The 26,481-nt window shown below is 44.6% G+C and overlaps 1 protein-coding gene and 1 long non-coding RNA gene across 11 annotated transcripts in view; one reads left to right on the forward strand and one right to left on the reverse strand.

The window, feature by feature from the left end:
- Nucleotides 1-1,764: 1,764 nt before the first annotated feature.
- Nucleotides 1,765-26,481, forward strand: part of LOC135279943 (uncharacterized) — a 218,512-nt gene continuing 193,795 nt past the window's right edge. Inside the window, exons 1-5 of one of the 10 annotated variants that reach the window (XR_010347090.1) lie at nt 1,765-2,176; nt 5,530-5,829; nt 6,479-8,564; nt 11,553-14,284; nt 15,722-19,257. Coding sequence is in view for 2 of the 10 variants with exons in the window: in XM_064387536.1 (XP_064243606.1) it covers nt 1,990-2,176; nt 6,479-6,804 (513 nt within the window). In the remaining 8 variants the exon portion in view is untranslated. Of the gene's footprint in view, nt 2,177-5,436; nt 5,830-5,883; nt 6,275-6,478; nt 8,565-11,552; nt 14,285-15,721; nt 19,258-26,481 lie in introns of those variants that run through there. The other 9 variants (XR_010347093.1, XR_010347094.1, XR_010347096.1 and 6 more) reach the window with 9 other exon arrangements.
- Nucleotides 18,254-26,451, reverse strand: LOC135279965 (uncharacterized). Its single transcript, XR_010347105.1, has 2 exons — nt 23,589-26,451; nt 18,254-20,865 (listed from the first exon to the last, which is right to left on the reverse strand). It is a non-coding gene; the product is annotated as an uncharacterized LOC135279965 (long non-coding RNA).

Genomic DNA, 26,481 nt, shown 5'->3' on the forward strand with positions numbered 1-26,481 from the left:
GAAGGAGGACCGGGTCTCAGTACTAGGGTAGCTCAGTTCTCTCATTGCAGACTTCCTGTATGTTTGGAAGCAAAAGTATATGCTGTTTCCTTGGCTGCAAGTGAAACTAGGAAAAACAAGAGGACTTTACTTTTATCACTGTAGCAAGCACCGGTTGTTTTCTGCTTGGCTTTATGCAACCAAAATAGAGCAGAAACAATCCTCTGAAGATAGGCACGTTCTATGGTTTACTGATTGACTGGAATTCTTATTGACTGGAAACAACGTACTTACAGCTTCACATTATGCTGTCGGGTTTTGGCTTTTGAGGTGCGTGATGTGGTGGGGGTGTGTCATATTGCAGTTCAAGTCAGTACGGGGTTGATTTTGCAGTTTAGACGTGGATTTCCAGTGTGGCTTCCTAAACCTGCCCTGGTCCTGAGGAAGCTGCAAGCCTCGGGCCCATATTGGGATGCAGAAAAAAGCAGATCGGCCCTGGCTGCTTTTGCAATTCACCTTATCCTCTTCTATTCAGTTCATTTAATGGGCAAACACACTCTCCATCGTTCGGTCTCTTTCTGTCCCCTTCTCCAAGCAAATTCATTTGTTTAAAATCCTAAAAGGTGGTATAAGGTCTTATTGAAACCCAGCAACGCAAGGGGTGGGAGTGGATTAGATTCCTTCATTTCCTTTTGGTAATCCTAAATGCAGCTATCTCTGGTTCCGTAATCTCCTCTAGAGTCGGATTACCACCCATTTGAGCAAGTGCAGCTGGAATTAGGGGATGACAAGCATGCAAAGAAAGCGCCAAGAGCTCCTGAGGTGACAGAGATGTCGGGGTGGCTCTGGCCACCCCGCAGCACCCTGGTGTCCCCCTGGGCTCCCCGGGCGGTGGCGTGGGGTGACGGGGGCGGCCCTGGGCAGGGCAGTGCCACCGGCCCCGGCGCAGACCGGCCTTTCTTCTCGCCGTGGCTCCGCAGCGGCAAGGGCCACCGCTGGGTCGCTTTGGCGCTTCATTTGCCTGGTGACGGGCTTCTGCCAGCCCTGCGGCTTTCTGACGAGCCACACTGCCACACACCAATATGTAGTTTTATATATATATATATATACATATAGACACATATATGCATGAATGGACGTTCCTTCATCCACTAGAATAAAGAATAGACATAAAATAGGCGATGAAATGAGGAGCGAGTACAACCTTGTTTATGCTTATCTCTGTCCACCTGGAAAAAGTAACCCTGCATGAAAGCACACGTTTGTGTGTGCGGTCATTTTTTGAAACAATCCCGCATATTTGATTGAAATGGAATATGCCACCGTGTATATCTAAGATTAAAGCTTTATTTTTAGAGGCCTGTAATCCTTTCAAGGAGGTTTTGTTGATATAAGACTTCATTGGAAAGTAATTGTGGATTGTACAGCTCTGACCTTTACAGAAAGCAGGGTGTGGGTCTGTACAGCTGAGAAATATTTCTTGTGAAGCCCCTGCAGACTAGCTAAGTATGTTAAGTTCAAGAATTTATTTAAAAGGTTACAATTAGTGGTTCAGTCGTCAAAGCTGGGGACGTGGTATTTTCATACTAAGTGAAATATACTATTTAAATATATTTTTAAAATAAATAAATAAAAAAGAATAAGGCCAGGCCTTCTACACAAATTGGAGGCAGCTAAATGCTCTTTTGTGCCTGCAGCTCTAAGGAGGCTGTGATGCATGCGAAGGAAAGTGACTGACTTAACTCATTGGGATTCAGGGAACGGCCTGCCCTCTTTTGGAAAAAAAAAAAAAAAAAAAAAAAGGCAAGAAGAAGAAGAAAAGTAAGTGTGTATGTGTGTGTGTGTGCGTATTCGTGTTCGTGTATGTGTGTGTGTGACAGGGAGAGAGGAAGAGAGAGAGAGGAGGGGGAGATTCACAGAGTCCTGCTTTCCTGAGCTGAGAGCTGCTGGTTCCCAAGCCGAAAGTATTAGGAGAAACACGGCTTCTTGTGTGTTTGCTGCATTTGCACAATGAAATCACTTCTATTTTTATTCCTGCTAACCGGCCGCTTTTGCTTGAATCCACTCCGAGCCATGGACGACAGAAACAAAAAAAAAAAAAAGTACTTAAAAACAACTAGACAAAAAAAAAGAGGGAAAGAAAACCTTAACAAACCCAACCACGCTGGGATGAGGATTACTCACTTTAGCGCTGCCTGTAAGTACAAAGTCTCTTGCTGCATTTCAGGGCGATAGTGACAGGCTGTTTTTTAGGTTGGGGTTGCTGGGGTTTGTTTTGATTCTTTGTTTTTCTCCCTCTTTTTTTTCTTTTTTCTTTTTTCCTTAAATATGTCATCCCCTCTTTTTCAGTCTTCTGCGGGTTTGCTAAAATAAGAAAATAAAAGCGGGAGAGGGAGAGGGGCGGGCGGCTGAGCAGAGCGCGGTGTGGAAGCAGAGCAGCAGCTGGGGGCGCGGGGCTCCGCGGGCGCGGAGGAAAGCCCGGTGCCGGCAGTGAGAGGGACAGAGGGGGACAGAGGGCTGTGTTCTACATCACTTCGTGGGCTTGGATGGATTGAATTTTTTTTTTTTTTTTTGGCCCGGGAATATGCACGCCTGTTTGTGTACATACACATCCCCAGGCAGCGTGGTCTGCTTGGGTCTCTGTAGTGCAACTTGAGTCCGCCCAGCTCGAAGGAATGCGGTGGTCAAAACAGCTTTCCAGCTGTTTGGTTTTTTGGGATTCCAACCTCCCTCCCCCCCCCCCCCACCCCACCCCCCCCCAGACACACTCCTCAAGTGTACATGTGATGGTGTGACTTTTCCGTGGCAGAATTTGCTTAAAATAAACTAAGACCAAAACTGTCTCTAGCACGCCTAGCCTAGTCGTTTTTCTCCCCCTCCCTTTCCTCCTTTCTTTCTTTATTTCTGTGAGAGCGCTCCTGGGAAAGCGGATCGGATAGAGGGCAAGGCTTTTGAAATCGTGGGGGAAAATGTAAGAGAATTCAGAGGGTCCGGGCTTTCTTTGTGTGGTGCTGAAGCCGCGGAGCTGCTTTGTGCTTTGGAAGGAGAAAATGGCGAGTCCTATTGTGTTTAGGCCATTTTCTTCCGGTACAAGGGTTTCCCCCCAAATCCTAAATACTTCAGGGCTCTTTTGAAACAAATCTCCCAGCCTACGAAGTGTGAATGGCTTCAGCTCTGCCTTTTCCCCAGCCGGTAGCACATCACATTCTAGAGAGCCCACACATTTCTCTTTGCAGGGCTGGTGCACAATTTCTAAAGCTGCTGCATTCAGAGCCTCTTGCAGCGTCGGGGCTATTTCAGCTGCTCTTTGCCCGAGCTATTCAGCTCGGGGAAGCACGTTATGAGAGAAAGAGGGGGACTGATAAATAATATTTCGAGACCTGTCCTTGCTTTTAAATGCTAAGGAACAGAGTTAGCCAATTGTGTGTGTGTGTGTGTACCTGTGCGTGTGTGTGCGTGTGTGTGTGATCTGAGAAAAGACTTGTCAATGACAACGCCTGACTTTTCCCCTAAATTATTTAAAGTTTATGTATATATACATTTATGTGTACGTGAGAGAGAATGTATCTCCGCGCACGCATGTAGCTAGGTAGGAAGATCTTTCTTTTAGGACCAGAAAGAGGCCATATATACGCAAAGTGATATTTTAGAGAATATTTAACCACTGTGTGCAAGTTATTCATGCTGCAACCTCTAAAGGAAAAAAAAGTAGTTTACAATGTTGTCAGTTCTCTTCAGGTCATCCGGTAGGTAGGTACCGGTTACTAAAAACCGCGTTTGAATTTGCATGTTAATCCATTTAAGGAAACAAATAAGAATCCGAGGTTTAAAGACTGTTGTCCGATATTAACCACTTTACATTAGCATGTGGGTTTGCCCAGTGATTAAAAGCTCTTTGAAAAAAGACAGCTAACAAATAAAGCCCAAGAAAGGTAAATCCTCACTACCACCGCCAACTCCTTCCAAGGTGCTGAATTTAAAAAAAAAAAAAAATATTAATAGTAACAACAACAACAACAAAGCAGAGGTGTTGATGGGACTGCCGCGGAGGGTGGCAGGCTCCCCGGCCCCGCGGCCGCCCGGGCCGCGCTGGCGCGGAGGGGCGCGCAGGGCCACGGGCCGGCGGCCGGAGCAGCGCCCGCTGCCGCAGGCGGGTCAGGACCATGGACAGGGACCGGGCGAGGATGGAGCCGGCTGGTGTCATCCCGGGAAAGGGGACAGAGCGGGGCTGTCGGCCCCCACGGAACGCCGGGGCCTCGAGCCGCTCTGTCTTTCTTGTTATCCCTCTCGTGTGCTTGCTCAAGATTCTGGGCAAAAGACTCGAGAAATTACATTCATAATTCTGCTGCAGGAGAGCAAGCTCTGTTAAAATGCCATGCCAGTGATTTCTCTTCTTACTGCTCGCAAAAGAAGTAAAAGGATCTCTCCATTCTGCATACGATTGCTTTTTCCCTTCAACTCCGAGCCAAAAATAAATCTACTGCTCGGATCGGCTGAATGACAGTGGTGTAAATTAAATTGATTTTATCAGTGACCAAGTTCCACAATTGGAAAAATTAAATGCCACTTTGACAGACAAGGATAATATGGAACAGATCTATAAAGCAGCTCCTTTGAACAACAACAACAACATCAACCCAACAGGAGCCTAGATACTGGCGATCCCTTCTTCATCCTGCTCCGTTATGTCACATCGTCTAGTTTGCCTTTCTGCAGTACCGAAATGATTGAAACCATTGTTTGATGCAAAGGGAGTAGTGATGATGAGTCATGGACTTTATGCCACAGCAAAAGCAACAGACGTGGTTCTCAGGCAAATTTCTTTTTTTATTTTGATCGCGCTTCTAATTGGATTCCCCTTTCAGATGTACTTTGCGGCACTTCCAACCCACCCTACAGCTCCAGCAAACTCGGGGCTGAGCCACGGGAACGGCGAGCCGCTCTGCCTCCACCCAAGAACTGCAGAAACGCAACCTCCAAGTCCTTTAGCCGGGAGAGCCCTACCCCAGCGCCTGCCGCCGGGCGAGAGGAGGCCTTGAGCCCCCTCGGCGCTCCCTGCGTGCCCGGCCCGGCTCGGCCCGGCTCGGCTCGGCTCGCCGCCCGCCCGCCGGGCCTGCCTGGGGACGGGGAGAGGGCTGTCCCCGCACGGGCAGCCCCGCCGCTGCCCCGGCGGGACGGGCCCAGCGGGAACAAAGCCGCGGGGCACGGCGCGGCCTGCCCGGCTCCGCGCTGCCGGGGCGGGGGCCGGGGGCGCGGCGGTGCCGCAGCGAGGGGGGGTCGGTGCTGCCGTGCGGGGAGGGTGGCCTCTGGGTGAGCCGGGGATCAGGCTCCTCTTCCTCGCTATGACTGTACAGATTCATGTGACATTGAGGTTGGGGAGGTGGGGGAGGGCGGGGGGTGGAGGGAGAGGACCCGGAGGGAAGGGGGAGGGTTGAACTTTCTGCCGGGCTCGGCTTTTCACACCTTTCTCTCCCGGTGATGCGTGAGGACGTTTTGGGAGAGAGCGGCTCGGCGGGGTCCCCTCCGACCAGGTCCCCCTCGACCTTGCAGGGACCCGGCCGGGCGGCTCGGGTCTGGGATTGTGCCGGGTTTCAAGGACACGGGAGATGATCAGGACTTTGGGAGCCAACATCTGCCTGGCTGGTGACGTCAGCAACCCCGTGTAATCCTCTTGTACTGAAGGCAGATGCCTTATTTGTTTGGCTGGAGAGGCATTAATCCCTAATTCTGGAGCAGCAAGCGAGGGGGAGAGACCGGACCGCTTCCTATCCCCCGAAAGCAGCTAGAGGGGCTCTCCTCTCCTGCGCTCCCCGGCTCCGACTGGGTGGAGGAGCCGCCAGCCCTCGGCAGGTTTGACCATTTCCTTTTGATTGTGATTATCTTTTTTGGTATTTGGAGTGGGTTCCTATTTCTTGTTTTTATTTGGATGCTTGGATTTCTCCCTATGATTCTTTGCTCTAGTACAGTCCTCAAGATGAAAAAGAAGGGGGGAACTGCTGTTCCCCACCCCCTTCACAGTCCTTTAATTTTTTCTCCTTTTTTTTTTCTTCTTCTTTTTTTTTTTTTTCTTTCTTTTCTTTAAGCTTTGCCCTGTGCTTGCTCTCGGGGGATTTTTGCAGCGGCGGGCAGGGAGGTTGCTCTCTGCGTTCCCCGCGGCTGGCCCGTTCCCACCGCGCTGCAGGGACCGAGATGCCCGCTCTCCCTAGCGCTGCGGTGATGGGCGTTCCGCCTTCTCCGTCCTCGGCCGCGGACCAAGCAGCCCCACAGGCTCGGGTCTGGCCGACCCCAGCTTCGCGTCAGTCCGTGTGGCCCCCCTTCCCTTCGCTTCCTCCCCTTCCCCTTTCCCTCCCCGCCCTTCTCCTGCTCTGACTCCCCCCTCTCTCCCTTTTGTCATTGGCAACCGCGCGGCGTGCGGGCTCCCGGCGCCCTTCCCTCCCCGCCTGCCTTTCCTTTCCTCCCCGCCTGCATTTCTAACGCTCTTGCTTTGTCTGTTTTCCAGGCGGCCGCACGCAGGAGCTACGGTGCCGAGGGGGTCCGAAGCCGCCTTCCCAGTTTGCCCCCGGATGCCCCGGGAAGCTACGGGAAAAGTCTCTGAGAAGCCCAGCTCGCCGCAGGATCCCGACCGCCGCCGCCTGCAGCCGCAGCACATCCCGCTTCGCCTCCTCTCTCTCTCCCGGGCCCTGGCGCCGAGGAAGCAGTCGAGGTCAGCTGCCCGGTTCCTGGGGTCCGGCCGTGCTCCAGCCCGCAGGGCGATGCAAGGTGCCCGGCCGCTCCGCTCCTGCCCGGCGCGCCGTCGGCACCCAAAAGGAATGGTCCCGATCCTGAGCCGTGAAAGATGGCAAAAAGCGTAATAATAACAATAAAAGATTAGGCTAATTTTTTTAAAATTATTGTAATGACTTCACCCCTTATTTCCTCACTCGCCAGTTCAGTGTAGGCAAGCCAGATGGGCTGCCCAGACCCTCCCGGGAAAGGGGCAGGTGCGAGTGAGTTAAATTTTTTTCTGCTTTACAAAGAAAGATGACACGTCCTGCCCTTTCATTTTTCATCGCCGAAAGATCCCCTCTTTCAACCCCCCGCCCTCCCCCTGGCCGAGGGCAGCGGGGATGTTCTGGGGGTGCGGGCTCCCCCCGCCCGTGCTCCAGGGGAGCCGCAGAACCAGGAGGACCGAGACAGCGGAAAGACATGGTCATTCCTCTCAGCCAGGGATGCCAAATGACAGACGCCGACTCGGGGAGAGTCAACTCCTGTGTTTAAAATCACGCGAAGACGCTGGTGAAATTAAAGCAGTCATCTGGAATTGTTCAATAGGCACACGCTTATATTATATATATTTTTTTAATCGATTAAATACATATTTAACAGCTTCCTGAGCACTGCAAACAACAGACTGGCTAGTAAGAAAACTCGAGCATGAGTTATATGCAGCCTGGGCCGGAATGGGACTAGGGCGGAGGGAAATTACCGGGTTGTTTTTTTTTTTTTCGGGGATCAGTTGCTGTACTGCTGAGAGAGAGAGAGAGAGAGAGAGAGAGCGAGCGAGAGAGAGCGCTCTAAGGCTCTGACTCTCCGTGTTCACAGCGGACCTTGATTTAATGTCATACAATTAAGGCACGCGGTGAATGCCAAGAGCGGATCCTCAAAGCAGCATGAAAGATCTCGCTAGACCATACCATAATAATATTAATAACAAAATAATTGCAATGAGCTTAAAAAAAAAAAAAGAAAAAGAAAAAGAAAAAAAGGAAAGAAAGAAAAGGAAAGACAAAGCAATAAAGAGCTCGACAACCTGTACTCACCTACGGGAACCAGATTAACTAGGACTGGTGGACTGATTGGCTCAGCCCGGTGGAAAGGAGATGCCGCTGCCACGGGACGGGCGCCCGCGGGGGCAGCTGTCAGCAGCAGGTAACGGGGCCGTGGGGGGCTACTGGAGCGGTGCGGTAGCCGCGGTGGTTTTTCAAGGTAGTGGTGACTCGACCTCTCGCTTTCTTGGGCTGAACCATGTAAAGTCGATTAATGGGAAATAAATACATTTTCTAATATTATCATGGCGAGGATTGTTCTTTGCGCATCGCTCAGCCGGTAGCTAGGAGTGCCCGCTCGGTGATGGCTCCTCCTCTCGCGGGGCTCCTCTGGAAGCCGAGGAACGCGCGCCCCGGGGCAGCGGCGCGGTGCGCGGGGGCAGCGGAGCAGCGGCCGAGCCGCGGGCCGCGGGGGCAGAGCCATGTGCAGAGCTGGTGCACGGGGCGGGGGGTGCCCGAGGCGCCGCGGGGGCACTGCAGCAGAGCCATGTGCGGAGAGGCAGCTTGGATGCGCGAAGAAGAGCGTGCGGAGGTTGCGAGGGAGAGGCGGGGAGGGGGAGCAGCGTACGGGCACGGTGTGTGAGAGCGGCGCGGAGCGGCGCCGGCGGGCAGCGGAGCGGCGGAGCGGCGTGCGGGCTTTGCGCGCCGGCCCGGGCGGCGGGGCGAGGCGCAAGGCAGCGGCTGGCGGGCGCGGAGCGGGGGCGGCGGCGGCGTAGGGTGTGCGGGGCAGCTCACGCCCGGGGGAGGGCGGCGGCGGCAGAGCGACGTGCGCCGGGGCAGGTGCGTGCGCGGCCGGCACACGGGAGACGCGGCTCCGCTGGCAGCGGCGGCAGTGGCCGGGCCAAGCCGGAGGGTGTGGGGGCGGGGAGGGGAGAGGCCGGGGTCCCCGCGCCGCCGGCGGCGGAAGTCTTTGTTCCGCGGGGCCTCGCCGGCGGTGGAACAAAGGAGCGGCAGCGCTGCTGCCGGCGCTGTCCCTGGTGCTGGCGGAGGCACCGCGCTCCCGCCGCGGGCCGCCAGACCCCTCGTCCCGGGTCGGGCAGACGCGCCCCGGTGGCACCGGGTGGCCCCCGCCGTGGGACCGTTCCCGGCTGAAGAAAACCCAGCATCCCGGCGGGAGCGAGCGGCGAGCAAGGCAGGGGTGCGGGAACGGCAGGAGAGCGGCTCGGCCTGAGCCTCCTCCGCTGCGCAGTGCACGGCCGCTGCCCCGAGCGGGTTCCCCCCGCGCATCCTTCCCACCGAGTCCCTCCCACCCCCCTCTGAAACAGCCGGGTTGGAAGCAAGTCCTGCGGGGGCTCTGTCCCGCTCCCATCCCAACTGCGTCCACAGCCATCTGCCGCGGCCTAATTCTGCTCTTCATCCATCAAACAGCGGCCACAGCCAGCCAGGGCACGGGATGCTCTCAAAGGCTAAATAAGGCAAAACAACTAAATAACAGCAGTAACCACAAGAACTGCAATGATAACAGCACTCTCTGCCTGAAGGTCGTAGAGCTTTGTCCTCTTTATGCTTGGTCTCAGCAGACAGCCTGACAGCAGTGGGGTTTTTTTTTTACCAAAAACCGGATTGCAGATTGGACTGATCACCCTTCTCTGCAAAGGGATAAAGGGGGAGAATTCTTGTTCTTTCAGCAGCCTGTCGCCTCTTCATCCCTGTGTAGTCACCCTTGCACTGTCCAGCAGACAGATGAAGCACATGGGCTACTCCATTATTTCCCTTCAGCTCACTGAGTTGGGGTCGAATTTTTTGCCTGCTCCTGCCATGCCACACAGCTGCTCTCTTTATTCTTTTGAGATACCTGTTCACATATACACATCTACCTATACACGTATAAGCACATTTCATGTTTTCTATGTAGCATCAGACTCTCACAATTTCTGTTCATCACTGCTTCTTGCCCTTTGTAAGACCCGGCACTTCACAGGATCTCAGGGGAGCCAAGCAGAGAACAGAGGAAAGTCCATCTTTGCCTGCTCGTGTGCAAGCCAGGACGATGCACAGCAGAGACTGACCTCACACAGGTAGAGAGCGGGGAAGCATTTTAAATGCCTTGTGTCCTGAGCGACCTGAAGCACTCAGTTAAACTGTTTGCAGGATTACAAACATGAGCTAACCAGCTTTGCACTGAGGCAGTATTTGCCCACATTTTACTTTTTTTTTTTTCCCTTGTATATCAGTGCTAAAGATTTGTTATAAACATTCTATAGTTCTGTAGCAAAATAAACATAAATATGTAAATGAATTTTCCACCACCAATCCCTCAATGTAGCTTTTAAGATATTCTGTAGAGCCTGAAAAGAAATAAAACTTACTTTGGAATAGGTTAAGCTTTCTTTTGGAAAGCTTACAGAGACAGGGAACCTTTCTTGCCTTCTAAACTACAATAGCAGTAATAGCAATGGTGATGAAGATGACGGAGCATGTAAAAAAGGGATGCAATGAAAGTCTGAAGACCCAGGTGATGAACTGTGTCATCTAGAGACATACGTTCCCATTCCGATGTCATATTGCTGTCGTAGGCACATTGAGGTTCTGGTGGCGGCATCTGAAAGTAGCCAACATTAATATTCACCACTTTCCTTCCTGCTCTGAAAAAGGAATGAAAACCCTGCTCTCAGCAATTTTTCTTGGGGGTAGCCTCATTTCTGAGACTACCTCAGTCATAGCCCCCCACAGAGAGGAGTGGCGAACGCTGCCTGCCCGCCTCCCCTTGAGACAGAAGACAGCTATGTCCCCCCTCCCCCACGCCTTTTTTTTTTTTTTTTAAAGCTATTTTTCCTTTTTCCCTCCTCAAACGACTCCCAGCCAGAATCCCGGGAGGAAAGCCTGTCCCCAGGGCTGCCGGGGCTGCCCCAGGCAGGGCCGGGCGGGCAGGGGGACGATCCGCCACTTTCTTCTCCTCCTCCTCCTTATCTTTCTCCTCTTCCTCCTCCTCCTCCTCCACCGCCCACTGGCGGCCCCCGCACTGCCGCGCCCCCTGGCGGCAGCGCACGGCACCGCGCCCAGCGCAGCGCAAATCCAGCGCAATCCCTGCGCATCCAGCGCAATTCCTGCGCGGCACAGTGCAGCGCAAATCCAGCGCAATCCCTGCGCGGCGCAGTGCAAATCCAGCGCAATCCGTGAGCGGCACAGTGCAGCGCAAATCCAGCGCAATCCCTGTGCAGCGCAGCGCAAATCCAGCGCAATCCCTACATGGCGCAGTGCAGTGCTGCCCCCACGGTGGAACCCAGGAAACTTTGAGTATCAAGCACCTCGAAGCAACGTCCCGAATAAAAAATAACTTCCAAGCGTCAAGCGCACGTCATTCTAGGTGTTTTGCGATGTCATTCTAGGCGTTTTGCGATGTAGATAGTGAGAAGCGATGTTTTCATCGCTTCCCCGTGGGAATCAAGGCTATCTGTCTCATTTAAATTCAGAGCTATTGAGTATCATCTGTGGCGTGAAAATATAAAGAAAGGGAAATGAACTACTACCTGCTTACTGCAGCTGTTGAGGCTGTCTGGGACATCGGTCTCACTCAGGGATAAATTAGAGCAAGAGGCACAGTCAAAGTATTGTCCAGTTTAAGACACAGTGTTTCTCAAAAAGTTAAAAGCCTTTAATTTAGCTTTTGAATTAGGAACATTAAACACCGACATTTCATTTTGTTTCACGTGTCCTCCTGTACTCAAGGTGCTGGCTAAGAAAGGCGTAGAGCACAGGTAAGTCAGGCAATAACCAAAGCAAGCCCTGCAGCAGAATAAGCACTGTCCCACTGCCTCCATCCTGCAGAGCTGCACCAGAAGCAGGATCTTCCCCAGTCCCAGAGATAAGCAGAGGACAAGTGACCTGTCTGGTGCTTCAAGGCCTGGTGCACCGTGACTGCCACGGGGTGAGAGCCAGCCAGCAAAGGTATGACATAAGACTAATTTTCACACTCTGCACAAAATTCTTTGCATTTCTTTTTGTATTACTTAACTCATCTGATCAATTACCGCAATAACTCAGGAGTGAGATAATAGAGACAGCAATTTGCAGTCTAACGTGAATTAATTTTCACTTAATCTGGGACTGCTTTAATAGCACGGTGGGCATTAAAAGCCCCGTGCCACTCAATACTAAATATTTGTGCATCAGAAGTAGTGGTAAGAAAATCTTACTAGAGAAATTGCATAATTGGAAAACAGAAGAAATACCAAATCTTAAATACACTGCTAGTATGAAATATTTGAAATTGCAAATTAAGGACAATTTGATTAGCACCAGGAAACTATTAAATTAACAGATGTACTGTTCACGCAAAGGTTGGTTTATCATTTGCCATACTGGAGTAATTCTGTTCATTAAGCGATTAAGTACAGGTTGCACATTAAATAATATGAACTGAAACACACACTTGATACTTGTACAAAAATACTTCAAATGCAATCTAAGCTTTTTAACTCCATCACTGACATGTTTTGCCTAAGTTTTTTTCTGTACAAGGAGGTGAAAAATAAAACACAGGAATTTACTAGTGTGTATTTGAACTGATCTTAATTATTGCAGCTGATAAATAGGCTAGTAAGCAAGGTAATAACTTCATTTGCTTAAGATTTTTAACAAAGAATTACAGAATTATCTGAAGTATCTTCACAGTATTTGGAACAAGGAAATGACTAACACATCTAAGTCTTCCTGACTTCAGAGGGTTATAGCTCAACACTATATCATTTTGCACAATTTGTATAAAATAACTCTGCAGTCTTTTTTGAACCTAAAACTTATGCCATACATCATTCCTGTCTTACAAGCTAGACCTATTAGAGTTATTGAAAGCATTTTTAGACCATTTAGAGAGATTTATGATTTGATTTACTGTTCTACATCCAGGGTGTGATACATTCAACTGAGAAAACATTTTTTAATGAATGTACAGGTCCCGGTAAAAGCTCTTACCTTCACACTTTTGTTTTTCAAATCTAATTAAGAACTTTTTACTATTTGTTCTTCTTTAGAAAATTTACATTCAGTCTACTAATATTTGTAGATAAAATGAAAAGAGACGCTTTTCATTATATCCACAAATCTAGACAGCAAATCTAAAGGCACAACCTTTACATTTTTTACTATGGACACTTCCAGGTAATCCACAGACTGGATAAAGTCCATTAAAAATCAAGGGCACTAGTTCTTTCAAGAGAGAAAAATTGGGATATATCTGACTTCTATTAAATTGAACAAAAGTATAAAAAAATTATGTAGCTGTCACTAATTAAAGCAATAATTAGTGACATGTTGACCCATTTTAAAGTTTTATAGTTCTTCATCTCTCCTCTGCAAAGGATTCTAAAAGCCAATCAGAAGAAATAATTTCCTTTAAAAGAATGCCAAAACCCCAAAAGAAAATAGAAAAATCACTGGGTTTTTCTTTTTGCAATTCTTTTGCTCAATTTCAAACAATTTAAATGTCAGATTCCCCAATGTAGTCAAACCAGTGACTCCAGTTATTGGTCACAAGTATTTACAAAATACATAGAAATCTGTCAAGGCAAGATGAAAGAAGCATTAATTTTATCATGGTCAATATAAAATCAAATCAACATATGCACCCATTCACTTATATGTTCATATAAATAGAATATATGAAGTGCACTTATATGTTTGCAAGCCTAATTTTAGTAAGGTTTAGTAAGGTTAAGTTTTTGTAAGGTGTTCTACTCCTAGACCAGGAGCCAGGTTTAAACACGCAATGAAACGTTGAAGAATGCAGGATGCAATACACCTTTGGAAAGCAATCCCATCCTTCCCTGCATGAGATCTGGATTTAAGATGTGCTGCAGCACACGCTGCACTCCCAGCCATGCTTCAGCCCCACAGCTCCATCCTGGGATAAGAGAAGAGCCCCCACATGCTCAGCATCCCATCAGGACAGGACAGACACTCCGGGACTGCTGAGACCCCTTGAAGTGAAGGTTCATGCTACTCACACACGACCAAGGTCAGTGCTCACACTACACTTTTAAAGCAGTCAATTAAATGCATTCTGGGCCTTCCCAAAATTATATACACACAAACTAGAGTGTCAATCCTGGTTTAAAAGAAGAAACACATTATAATTTAAGAGATGTCCCAGAAACACTTTTCTTTGTCTATGAAAAATGCAGGACTTCTGGAATATGATATGAGAAAAAAATATAATGACTTTAAAGACTGGGAATAATAGAAACAGGATTTAATGTTGCTTGAGAATTCTAAAAGTGGGAGATCACACTCTGGAATTAATGAAACTGTTCCGTGTTGTAAATTAGGACTGCTAGGGTCTGGAGGCAGTAGGAGGAGTAGGACTTAGAATATTGTTTTGTTACATAGTATATGTATGCCAGCTGTGTGGTATTCCCGTGGAGGAAAAAAAAAAAAGTCATTGGGATGCTATTAGAGAAAATGACTTTCTGTTATAACCCTAGGTGCAGGCAAGCCTACACTGGGATTATGTACAGTGGTCAGTTGTGGTCAGGCAAAGGGCTGCCAAGACAGCAAGGAGGGTGAGTAATCTGCAGTCATGAGCTGATCACAAGAACCTGATTTCTCAGCTCAGCAAAATGTGCTCAGAGGGGAGGTATGGCAGCTGTGGCAAATACCAGAGAAGAAACAACACTGGCATAGGCAAAGAAGAAATTGTATGACTAGGATGTTAGCACTAATGTTATCTTGAAAAGAGACCTCAACCCTAACATAGGCATAAAGGAATTTAAATTAATAAATAGCCATCTCATAAGCTGGTGGAGGACAGGAAAAAAAAATTCAAGTAATTTATGAATTAAATTACTAGGAAGAGTATCCTCATTGTTTTCTCTAACATGTAAAAATCTCAAAAAAAAAAAAAAAAAAGTAAAAATAAAAAAGACAAAATAGAAGAGATCTTATCCTCCATCAAGAAAAATGTTTAATGTCTATTTCAGAGGCCAAAATCTAGTACAGTTCTAAAAAAAAATGTTTTTTTGAAAGGGAATGAGAAAAGAAAGAATGAGAGCAATAGAAAAAGACAAAGAGACAGTGAAAAAAAGGGAAATCAAAGAGAAATAAGAAGAAAGTGAGAAAGGGAAAGAAAGAGAAGTCTTTTCAAATAAAAGAAAATGTTCACAACAAGTTTTTTAAATTAATTTATTCAAGGGTTTTTTTATTTGGGTAATTTAACAAAATGTACAATTCCACTGCTTGTTTTCAATGAATCAGCTTTTCTTCCTTACAAACAGTGTTTAAAAATCCTAAATGCAGTGCTATACAAATAACTCTTTTCTTTAAAGCATTCCTTCTTTATTTTGTGAAACTCACATGATAAGATAGACTTCAATACGTCAATAATATCATAAGCTTACAGGAATAGAAAATTCAGGTGTGTTATGGTATTTTTAACGTTGCTGGAAATAAATTCTCTAAATCAAGGGATTCAAAAGCTTTTTATTAATTTTTTTCTGGCTTTAAGCGAAGAGATCAGGAAAATGCAAAGATAACTTGTTTATAGATTTTGAGGTTTGACAGAAGAACCTTTAGTGAGGTTTATGCTATACTAACTACAAGCAATCAAAGAATGGCACATCCTGGATATTTATGATTAAAGAGACATCGGAGCTCAGATACAGTGTTTCTGTCAGCATGGTGGTATCACATAGGTATATATAGATTAAAAAATATGGATAAATAAATGCACCCCAGATATCAACTACATTAACATCAATGCATTTTCACACCATTAGCAGTCCACAAAGTCATGTTACACCATGGTATAAATTTCACCAATATATAAATTTCATGCAATTTTTTATTACAATTTTCTCTCACTTTTGGAGACAAAAAAAATGCATGAGAGAAAAGAGACCTAAAGATGCAAAAGTTTGAGGAAATCCTAAACACAGAGGTTAGAACTGAAAACGTATGACTGTTTTTACCATCTCAAACTACAAACACTGCTGCCTTTTCAGATACAACGCAGGAGCCTGCAAAATGAAGGCTGTTCTGCGGCCCACATGGATGTGGAAGAGCAAAGATGAAAGACTATCCAAGCTCATCTGTACGGAAACTGTGAAACTGCTTGGAAAATTTGAGGAATATAGAAGCTGAGCATTTATTAGGAAGCTTGCAGCTGATACTGAGTAGGAATGAAGACTGAGATCCCCTACAAAGTTAAGTGAAGAGTAATAATTCTGCAATTTCAGAAGCTTATATGGCAATATGGAGAAGAACAGAAAGGAGAGAAATAATTCAGAGAACAATAGAACTGTGAAAATTACTTTCTTTTTTACCTTACAATGCATTTTCTTCAGTCGTGTATGCTCATTGTTTTGTGTTAAGACATTCGTGCAAGCAAGCTTCTTTCCAGCAGACATTAGTATTTGGTGGGCAAACACAAAAATCACTAGATTTTCATGTCTTCAGGCACACATCGTTTTGTTCAATTTTTTCAAGCACTCACCCTCTCAGAAAGTAAAAGCAATTCTGCCCAGCAAGCAAGAACCACCAACAGGTCCCAAGTGATTATGGGATGTTTTTGAAGAGTTGTTTTCTATGGAAACTTGTCAGCAGAATCTGTGTTGGATTCCTGACTGCAGCATATTTCTTCCTTGCACCACATGAAGTAGGATGAAGGGCACAGAAGACAGTGATTTGGGATAAACCTTGAGCCCTGGGTCTGAAACTCCAGCCCAAAGTCTGCCCTGAAGGAGGGGATATGGAAGTCTGCTAAGGAACAGGGGGGCAAATCCTTCACTCTGTTTGTGTATGCCCAGATCTGGAATTTAGAAAGACCATCAAAAGAAGCAGTAGCTAAGTAAAAGCAGGAAAAGGCAGTAACAACTCCTGTAAAGCAATTTCAAATATCAGAGCTAAATCAGAACAGCCTTATCAGTGAAAGATAAAGATGGTTGATCTTTTAAAATGTCCTTGAAAAATACCTACCAAATACCTACCAAACTAGAAAGTCAGTTTTGAATCTGCTAGAATTTCAAGGCAACACCAAATGATTGTGTTACATATAGACTCCTAAACTAATACAACAAAAATCAATATAATGCACACTAGTATATCATATATTCCTTATCCAAAATTCTACATTTCCCTGTCGTGTTTCAACCTTTATATCCTATAGCAAGTGATTCCTGTGTGTTCCTTAATTTTAAAAACGTAACACCCTGATCATACTCGCAACTACTGCTCTTGTGGCTGAGGAGGACAAGGTTGGGTTTTTACCATCAACACTGCTCAGTGTTAGGAGTAAAGCTGGGAGAGATGAACCCCACCCCTAGGTGAGATGGATTGGAGCTAGAACGCCCAAGCTGCACACAGATTTGCCATGCCCTCCTGTCCCTACTGAGAGCTGATGTGCTTAGAAAGTGATTATATTGGGATTAACTGACATCACTCTAACAGATTACGTTTTCTGAGGGTTCTGTAGGAAAAAACTAAGGAGAGATGGAGAAGTTCTAGGGACATAATTTAGCAGAACTGAATTTCCGACTTTTTCAGTTTGCCTAACAGTGAGAGAATATACAGTGATATATGGAGTAATGTTAACGGGGTCAAAAATTGTCTGAACTCTCCCAAACAAGCAGCTTCAGAAAAACAGAACCCTGGAAAATTCCCAGAAAGAACTTAGGAATATGATCAAGATGAATAAGAAAAGTGACTTGACACTCTGTAGTTAAAAGTCTTCCACATTCTGTCTCCTGGTTATGAATTATGTAGAAGGTGCTTGGAAAACATCATCGTTTATGGAAAAAAATCTGCATCTCTAAAGGGATCACAGATTTGTGAACAGGATCCTAATTTATTATTTCAATATACCCTCTCAAGGGTGCCCAGCTACTGAAACAAGAGAAAGCAATTTTAAGAAATTTATTTATCCAGTTTTCTTTTATTTTTTTTTTCATCCAAGTAAAGTGCAATAGGCTTGACTAGCCCTCCTCCAGACAGCTCCCAGAAGGGCATGTGAAGACAACATGGCACAGCAGGGTCTGCACAACCACCAGCCAGCCTCAGACACAGCAATTCCCAAACAACTGGCATCTAAATTCAACAATATTTACAATCTTCCATCTAATAGCTGGTTCTCACCATGGAGAACTCCAAAGACAGTCATTTAGCTGGTAAGCCCACACTTCAATACTGGTACTCAGTAACTCCCTATCTAAAGTTCTTGAGATCTGCCTACCCTGGCAGGAGTTGATAAGCACATGTCTATATACCCATCACACAGCCCTTGGACAGGTTGTGTCCCCAGTGCTGGGGTTTGGGAAGCCCCAGTACAGTTTCTCAGTTCCCAGTGTAGATAAGCTGGGACCACCACAGAACTGGTTATTAGGGAAGCTCTCTTGTTTGAAGTGAAAAAGTATTTTTGCAGGTCAAGCCTTGGCAGGTCAGGGGAGAAATGTTATAAACATTACATTTTCAGGACTAATTAATGTGATTCTCTCTGCTGCACTCTATTACTTATATGATACAATTGTGTTTTTAGCAAAGTAGAGGCAGTAGGGACTACTTTATTGGCATAATCTAATATAGGGGCAACAGTCCAAAGTGACACATTTTCTAAATTTTATATGGGTAGATATCTTAAGAGGTCCATAAGAATCAGAGCTGCTAATAAACTTCTAAGAACAGCCTTGGGTATTAGGTGGGCATAATGAGAAAATCTGGAAATTCATATTAAGAACTCTGCCAGTACACTTTAGCATTGACATAAACTCCTTAGTTTATTACTTTTTCCCTTTTTTCATTATTAGTCGGTGTGAAAGAGGTTCAGAAAGGGGAGACTTTAAAAACCTGGTGAAGCATGCTATTGGGAAGTACCATTATATAGCCAAATATTCCTGTCAGGCACCAACTCTTCAAGGTACAACAGCATGTTGGCAGGATACATGCTTATTTGTTCCCAAGTGTTACATTTGGACATCATGTGCATACAGTATAGATGGATAGACAGATAGATAGACAGACAGATAGATAGATAGATAGATAGATAGGTGATAGATGTGTTTGTGATATATATTTATATAGGCACATACCTTTACAACACATCTACTAAAACAAAGGGACCTAGAGAAGCAAGAAGCTTTAAAATACAGAATTTATAGAAGAAAAAAATCTTTCAAAATACTTAATTCTAAGTTTTCTTCTATTGCTTCTTTCACCTAAGTAAAAGTGCTTCCACTATATTTAACTTACTAATGCCTGAAGACATCTATGGTGTTTACTTTAAGATCTAATCAATTTCCTTTGTTACCGAATCAGTTCACAAAAGCATTTGAAAAAACACTCATGGATATTCTTAGTGGTGAGTGACTTCTTGAATCAGTTTAATAATTGAAAGCAATATTAATAAACATTATCTAATAAACAATTACATTTACTATCCACTCATAATGCAGTACTGCTCTTATATTGTTTCACATGTTTCTCTGCTTTTACTGCTAATAGCAGTAGTAATAATAGAATGCAAAAAGTTGACTCCATGTTTTTGATAGTCAAGATTTAATATGGCTGTGAAGATCCTCATTTTTTGAAGCCCACAACTTCAGAAAATCAAGTTTGAGACCCTACATCAGTGATTTTTTTTTGAAAACTTGACTTGCTCTTCTAGGCAAGCCATTATACTCACAGCAACACACAGCGTCTTCCAGTTTGACACTGTGGTCTCCTAACCATGGATTGTGTTGTGAGTAATCAGAACTGGTAACAACTGGTCTGTGCATATGAGCATACGTGTGTGTGTGTGTGTACAAGGCAGAAAATGGTGCTTGCTGATGTGAGGTGTCCTCCCTTTCCCCAAGGCTCAGTCAGATAAGTTTCCGTAAGTAAACAGATTTTCCTAAAACACCCTCCATCACTTTTCTTTCTTTCCTGCAAAAACCATGTGTGTTAAACTCAAGAATGGGGTAAATTCTGCATCCAAGTGCTTCAGCAGTGGTACAGCAGAAGGACTGGTGTGCTCCAGCACAGGGTTCAGTATTGTTCTCTTCCTGACAGAGGGTAAGGGCATTTCCACTTTCTCCATCAACTCCCCTAGCCATGCACCCCCTCTCTTCCACTGCTCTGTCAGTGCTGGAGCTGCAAGGGGAACCTCCCTTCTTGAGGGCCAACTCATAATGTGCAGGGCTTGAGCGAAACCCAGAGATTTTCTTCCTACATTTCAGTAAATACTACCACGAGTTGGACAAAAACACAAGGAAGGAATAAGCAACAAGGGGGATGGGGAAAAAGAAACACTGTTACTCAGAAAATGCACATAGGACTTTAGTACAAAGCTTGATAACTGGTCACACTTTAAAATGGCCCAGGAAATATCTGCAAGCTCCTAAGTGGCATGGTTTAACAAATGCCCTTAAGAACAGGCTTAACTCAGAAGCGCTCAGAAGGAAAAAAGATCGAAATGCATTGATATGTAAATCTAACCAGCAAGCAGAGCTGCTTACAGAGCTATACAAAAGGGATTTATCCTCTTTTTTTTTTTAGATTTTTTAGCTTTATAATGGCAATGGTGATCTTAGGGACATCTCTAGCCAACTTCAGGGCTCCCTATTTGGTATAAATTTGTTAATTTAATAAAGGAAAGCTGGCCAGAAGGAAAGTTTACAAAAAAAAAAAAGTGCTAAGATTTCCAAATTCATCGTTGTTTCAGATCAGAGGAGAAAAAAATTTACTTCTCATACATTACTGGGGAGAGTGTAGCAGGGGGGGTGAGCTGCCATACAGACATACACACACCCAAGAGAGCATCTTCCTCCTGCAGACTTGCTGCTACAGTCTTCTCAAACCTAACACAGCCTCCCTCCTCTCAGAAGGGAAAAAGCCCCAAGACACTGCAGCTATGGTTAGTCTGATGTTGTAGCTTCTCATGTAGACTCTCTTGTGACAAAGGCAGCATTTGGCAAGTCCTTGTCTCTTGAGAAAATGCATTTAGTTTGTGGCACTGCCACAAAAGTAGATGGCAAACACAGACCTTCTATTAACATACCAATAAAAATCCCAAGCTAAAAATGTTACAGATGACGTTGATCCAATATTCCTCCCACACACACGAAGCCCAAGATTGCCATAAGGACTGCTCTTCATTAAAGTTTCATTAAATGGGCTGTTAAAATAAATAAGCAAATTACTTCTTAGAACCACAGCGCACGGTTCCAGTCAGAATAATGTAGAAGGCATGACTTATATTGAGCAGATTTTTAAGCCTGTTATCAGAACTATTAATCATGTCTTGTCTAACAAGAATCCTGCAACATTATAATTTAAGTGAACATAGTTACTCTTACAATGAATGCAGATTGCTTTTAAATTGTTGTTGTTATGCTGAAGAAAGTTTGCATTGATGTATTGTATGCATCTCTCCTGACTTCAATCAAATCTGCAGGAAGATGTAAACAAGATAATGGTTGTTTGGAGCAATGTGAGCTAACCAAAGTTTTGCCTGTAGAACATGAGTCTTCTCCATGCTTCATTTTGGTCTCACAAAGACAGAAAAGCAATATTCCTGTCTTATCTTCATGAGAGAAGCCTGGATGAAGTCCTGTGAACTGGATTTAGAACTTTCAATCAAAATCAGGGAAAATATTTTTCTCAGAGATGTTCTTCAGATTTACTGGCAAACTCAAATGGGAAACCTCCTCAGATGAAGGTAAGAGAGGCAGAGCATTAATTAGCCCTGTAGCCTAAACTATCTAGCAAATCTCACACAAAACCATCCAAATCTGCCTGGGATATGGTGAAAACAAAACGGTTTACAGGCACTTCAGAGCTACAGTGCTTATGTACAGGGCCTACTTGTTTTCTCTGGAGCACAGTTTTTTGAGAAGAAAAACAAGGCAGTCTATGTCCTGTGAAGGACAATAAAGTCTGAGCAGCTCTTATAATGTTACCCTCACTTTCTCAGTATCAACCCTGTGCTTTTGCACGTGGGAAAATGAGTCCAGGTTTTGTTTGTGATCAGCTTAGGGAGCATGCATGGACTGGGACTCCTCAAAGAGCATCAGCTCCTACCTGGTTATTGGTGACAAAAACTGTTTTCTAACCCTGAGAGTCCTGCAGTTTTCCATGTGTCAATAAGATAACCCTGTCAAATGTTCCCAATGAAAAAGTGGAAAATTACTCATAAAACAACTTCAGCATATGCTGCAACTCTCTTTTTTGTCTTAGCTGTGGAAGATCCTTCAAAGCCAAGGTCCCTCCCTGCTAGGCACTGCATGTGTGGGTTACTCTCAAAAGCTTCTTGACTGCTATCTTTAGATAAAAAAACTGATAGATATCAAAGTTGTGAGGAGCTGAAAAAATTATGGTGTGTAGCAATCACAACCCAGCTCATTCATCATACTTGTAACTTTTTTTGGAGATGCCATTGATGGTATGCACCCTCTTTCTTCTGCATATGAGTAGCAGATCTTCTGGATCAGTGGGATTTCAGTGCAGGAGGCTGAGCGAAGCAGATTATCTGGTCTTGTACCAGATTCACTAACTGTTCACCAACTTCCCATCCCTTTTTGATTAAACCAATTCTTTTCCAATCCTCCTCCTCTCACCTCACCTCACTTGTGTCTGTTGACCTCTGATTCAAATATGTATTTGGGCATCTAAATGCATGAATGGGAAATTTCTGGTTATAATATTGTCAGGGTAAGCTAGTTGCTACTTTTAAGACTACAGGAGAAGCATAAAGACCCCTAAAACAAACAAGCCAACAAACAAACAAACACAAACATAAAAATAAATAAAACCCAATATTTAACTCAGCACACTCAGTTTCTATTGGAGCTGAGATCACAGAGTCTCAGCTGTAGGAAACTGATGGCAGGCAGGCAGGAACCAGGCTTGTAGCTCCTTTCCTTACACTCCAAAGTGGTTATACCATTTCATTTAACTTAACAAGCCCCACAATTGTTAACCTGAATGGGTCCTTGCATGGCTTATCCTTTCTCAGAGACAAAAATCAGAGTATGGAGATGGAGCTGGCAGCAGAGTGAAAAGCCAGGAATGTTTTGACATTCCAATACCCTTGGATGAACCATCACCATCCAGCACTGTAGACATGAGTTTCCAAAACATTTTATGAAGAGCCCAGATCTGAGGGAGGTGTTTCTCTTTAAATGGTGAAACTGCTGACTAAATTTGAAAAAAAAAAAAAAAACAAACCTGTCCAACAATATTAAAAGTGGTAATTTATAAAGAGCAGTTCTTTAATGAAAGCTTGCAGGTGCACAAATATAACTATGTGCACACACAGCACGAAATCTTCACAATTTTTATAAGTCTAATTAATTAGTATATGTAGCAGGTATATCCAATAGGCGAACAGTTGCCCTGGTAACCCACCCTTGGGTCCGCCCCTTGGAGACTTTCCAGGGGCTTCTTTGCCCTATTTCTTTTTGTGTCTCTCAAGTCCTGGTGCAAAACAGGGAGTTCTTGTTCTCTAGAAATTCTTTTCTTGAAATTAAGACTAAACAGAATTTCAAGAATGTGACATAAAGGGTTAGCTGCTGTTCTGAAGTGTGAGAAATCATAAGAAAATGCTAGAAATTATACAACTATATATTAGAATCTACAAAGCTACACATACATGAAAAAAACCTAAAAATCTTTAGACATCAAAAGAAAAACAAACATGTAGGACACTTTTTGTGCCATACATATAAAATTGAGAAAAAGTGCCATGACTTGCAGGACGAATGTGAAATTGTCTTTTTCCTGAGCAGTGAAGGGAACACCCTCCATTCAGTTCTGTAGTTTTTCATCACTTGCATGAAAGGACAGAAGTAATAATCTTACTTAGATTTGATTCCCCACAAGAAGAATCCATCCACCTACCTTTTGGGGAAGAACCTGCTCCCAGAGCTGCCTGTCTCTCTCTATCTGCTCTAGAGGAACTCCATGTCAGGTTGAATGGTTTCCAGGCAGCTCAAGTCTGGAAAGGTGGATCCTGATGGTTTCCCTGAACCCCTGGGTCACATCTAAATCTAAAACCTGCGAGATTCAGGGGCATAACACTGGGCACAAACATAGGAAGAATTACTTTGGACTCTGGGGCCAGAGGCTTAGTGTATCTTCTAGCACAATTTCTAAGCTGACAGTGCTGTCTTTGCTGCTTTAACGACTTTTATGGAGATGTGGTCTCTGCAGCTACTGATAGGACAAGAGCAATTTTCTTGGTCTTGCATTCACAGCACTTCCTTTAGAGGAATTATGTCTTTTCCTGGTTTGAACAAATAAAATAGCATTTGGGCTATATGTTTCAGATGATTAAAACACATTCACTTCTGGTACTGCTTATTCCCTGCAAGAGGGAGGGAATGTTTTCGGATTATGCACATAGCTAAAAACCCATAAATTTTGTCATTCTTATCCATAAGCAGCATGGCAGGCTCGCAAAAGCTATTACTTTTCAGTTACACAAGTGTGTTAAATTACTCAGTCAACTGACATCTGGCATGAACTATAAATTGCTCTCAAAATTCTTTTAGAAAGATTATTATATTATTATTAATTTGCTGTGTATGTCAAAGCATATCACACACACAGCAATCCTGAAATTAATTAGCATTTTCAAGGATCACACTGAAAAGGCCCAGAAAGCCAGCAGAAATAATCTCCAAGATACTGGCAGGTTAAGCACTGCTGGCACAACTTGCCTTCAACATATTTCCTTCAATCCATCTTTAAGAATAAAACATAAAAAACATTTTTTAAAACAAGCTCTGTGTCACATATCCTTAACTATTACAAATTAGGCTCAGAGGGCAACATTTCATTGGCAACTTATATTCACTAAAAACAAAACATTTTGAAAAATGACAGTATTCTTTACTCATTTTTTCCAGCAAGTCAAAGCCATCTTGATAAGATACCCAGTTAAACAATGAAGCACAACTATTTAAGTAAAATTTTTAAGACAGGACTCCTTTCCAGGTTTTCTACAGTCCTTCAAAATACCTAGATAGAAAGCAGAGTAATAGTTAAATGAAACTATCATTTGATAAAATGTCATTCAGTGTTGTTTCAAATAAAAATCTTGTTCACAGAATAAAAACAAGGTTAAATTCAAATGTTTCATGAACATGATTGCTTTTCAGCACATAAGCAATCCTGGGGAATTCTTATGGAAATTTTTGGTTTACTGCTTATTTCAATTTTTCCGTGAAAGCACAATGACATCTCACCCAAAGACCCTCAACTGAAGGATTAAGAGCTACAGTAAAGAAGTCAGACACCTGAAGAAGTTGGGGTAGGCTGGAATCACAGTTTTCTGGGAAACATCACTACATCCTCCTTGCAGCATTGGCAGCACAGGCGCAGAAAAATCACATTAAATCCTTTCCCCAGCCATGACTGCAGCAGACAGCTCAGCAAGAGTGAAAGTAACACAGGAAGCCCAAACTTGGTAGTTCCTGCTTCCAGGATTTTAGACTTTGCAAATTACCTTAAATGTATTTTGCAATGCTCCTGGAATATGTTCTAGCAAGGAGGTGTTGGATGCCCACTCACCAAGTTGTTGGAGGCTTCACAGATTTTACCACTCATCTCTATGCACCACTGAGTATAATTTTACATGAATACAGAAAACATAACCTTTAAATAAATTCAGGATTATTAACTCTCTTCTACCCAGCAACTAAAACTTTCATTTCCAGAAATATCATATTTGAGAGTTGACTATAACAAAAAAATCAGTGTTAGTAAGTGATGCCAACTTGCAGAATGAAAGCATCGCCATTTTGTATATCTCTGAGGGCTTTTTTCAAAGGAGTGAAGATGAGAACAAATTTCTCAATGTGTCTCCACAGCTTTTGCTTTGGATTTAAAAGAGGAATGGTAACAAGCTTAAGGTAGGGGTGAAAAAAAGCCTTCAAAACTGGCATAATTCAGCATAACTCACACAGATACACCTGCCTGAGTCTGTGGTAAGCCTGAGACCGTGCCATAAAAGTGAAACAACGGAGAAAAAACAGAATTTGTTTCCTGAATCTCTTCTCTGAACAAATTACAAGTGGCACAGTCAGCAAGATGCCCACACTGCCTCCGTGTGTATGGAAAGCAGAAGCCTTTCATCACTATGGGGTTTATGCACATCACCTATGGATCAAAGGCAAGTATCAAAACTGGAGGCATTCATTTTCTCCTATGGGCCACTATCTCCATCAGCTGGCACTACAGTGAGTTTAGGCTATGTGAAAATGAACATTTATCACAGCCTGAATGAGCAGTGAAACAGCTGGAGCCAAGAGTATCCACACTGATAGCTTTGGGAGATGTTTCTTCAGTCAAGTCTCAAATCTTGGCTTGGGGTCTCAGGGCCTTAGCAGCTGCAGCAGACGTGTTCAGAGTGTGACCTTCTCCGGTGTTTCTTGCACGTGGATTTCCTGATCTCACCCTAGAGAAACAATTTTGTGTGCTCTGAGACCACCCTGTGGCGCTTGGGTCGTAACATCATTCTGGATTCAAACTAAAACACTGGAACAGAGGCTAAAACACTGTCCTGCAGCCTAGAAAAACAAGAAAGCTTTTTGACAACATGAACATACTCTTCGGCTGTAAACCTCCATCCCTCTGAAGCACACACAGATAAATAAACCAGCTAATGCTGTGCCCGTCCTCAGTAGGGGAGTGTAAGAAGGGCGTTTTGTGCTGTGGGAAGTTTCTGACAGGCTGTCGCACAGCCAGGCCGCAGCGCTCACACACGGCCCACGCTCCGAGCGCCGCGGGG

This window comes from Passer domesticus, chromosome 1 (assembly GCF_036417665.1).
Source record: "Passer domesticus isolate bPasDom1 chromosome 1, bPasDom1.hap1, whole genome shotgun sequence".
Classification (NCBI taxonomy): domain Eukaryota; kingdom Metazoa; phylum Chordata; class Aves; order Passeriformes; family Passeridae; genus Passer; species Passer domesticus.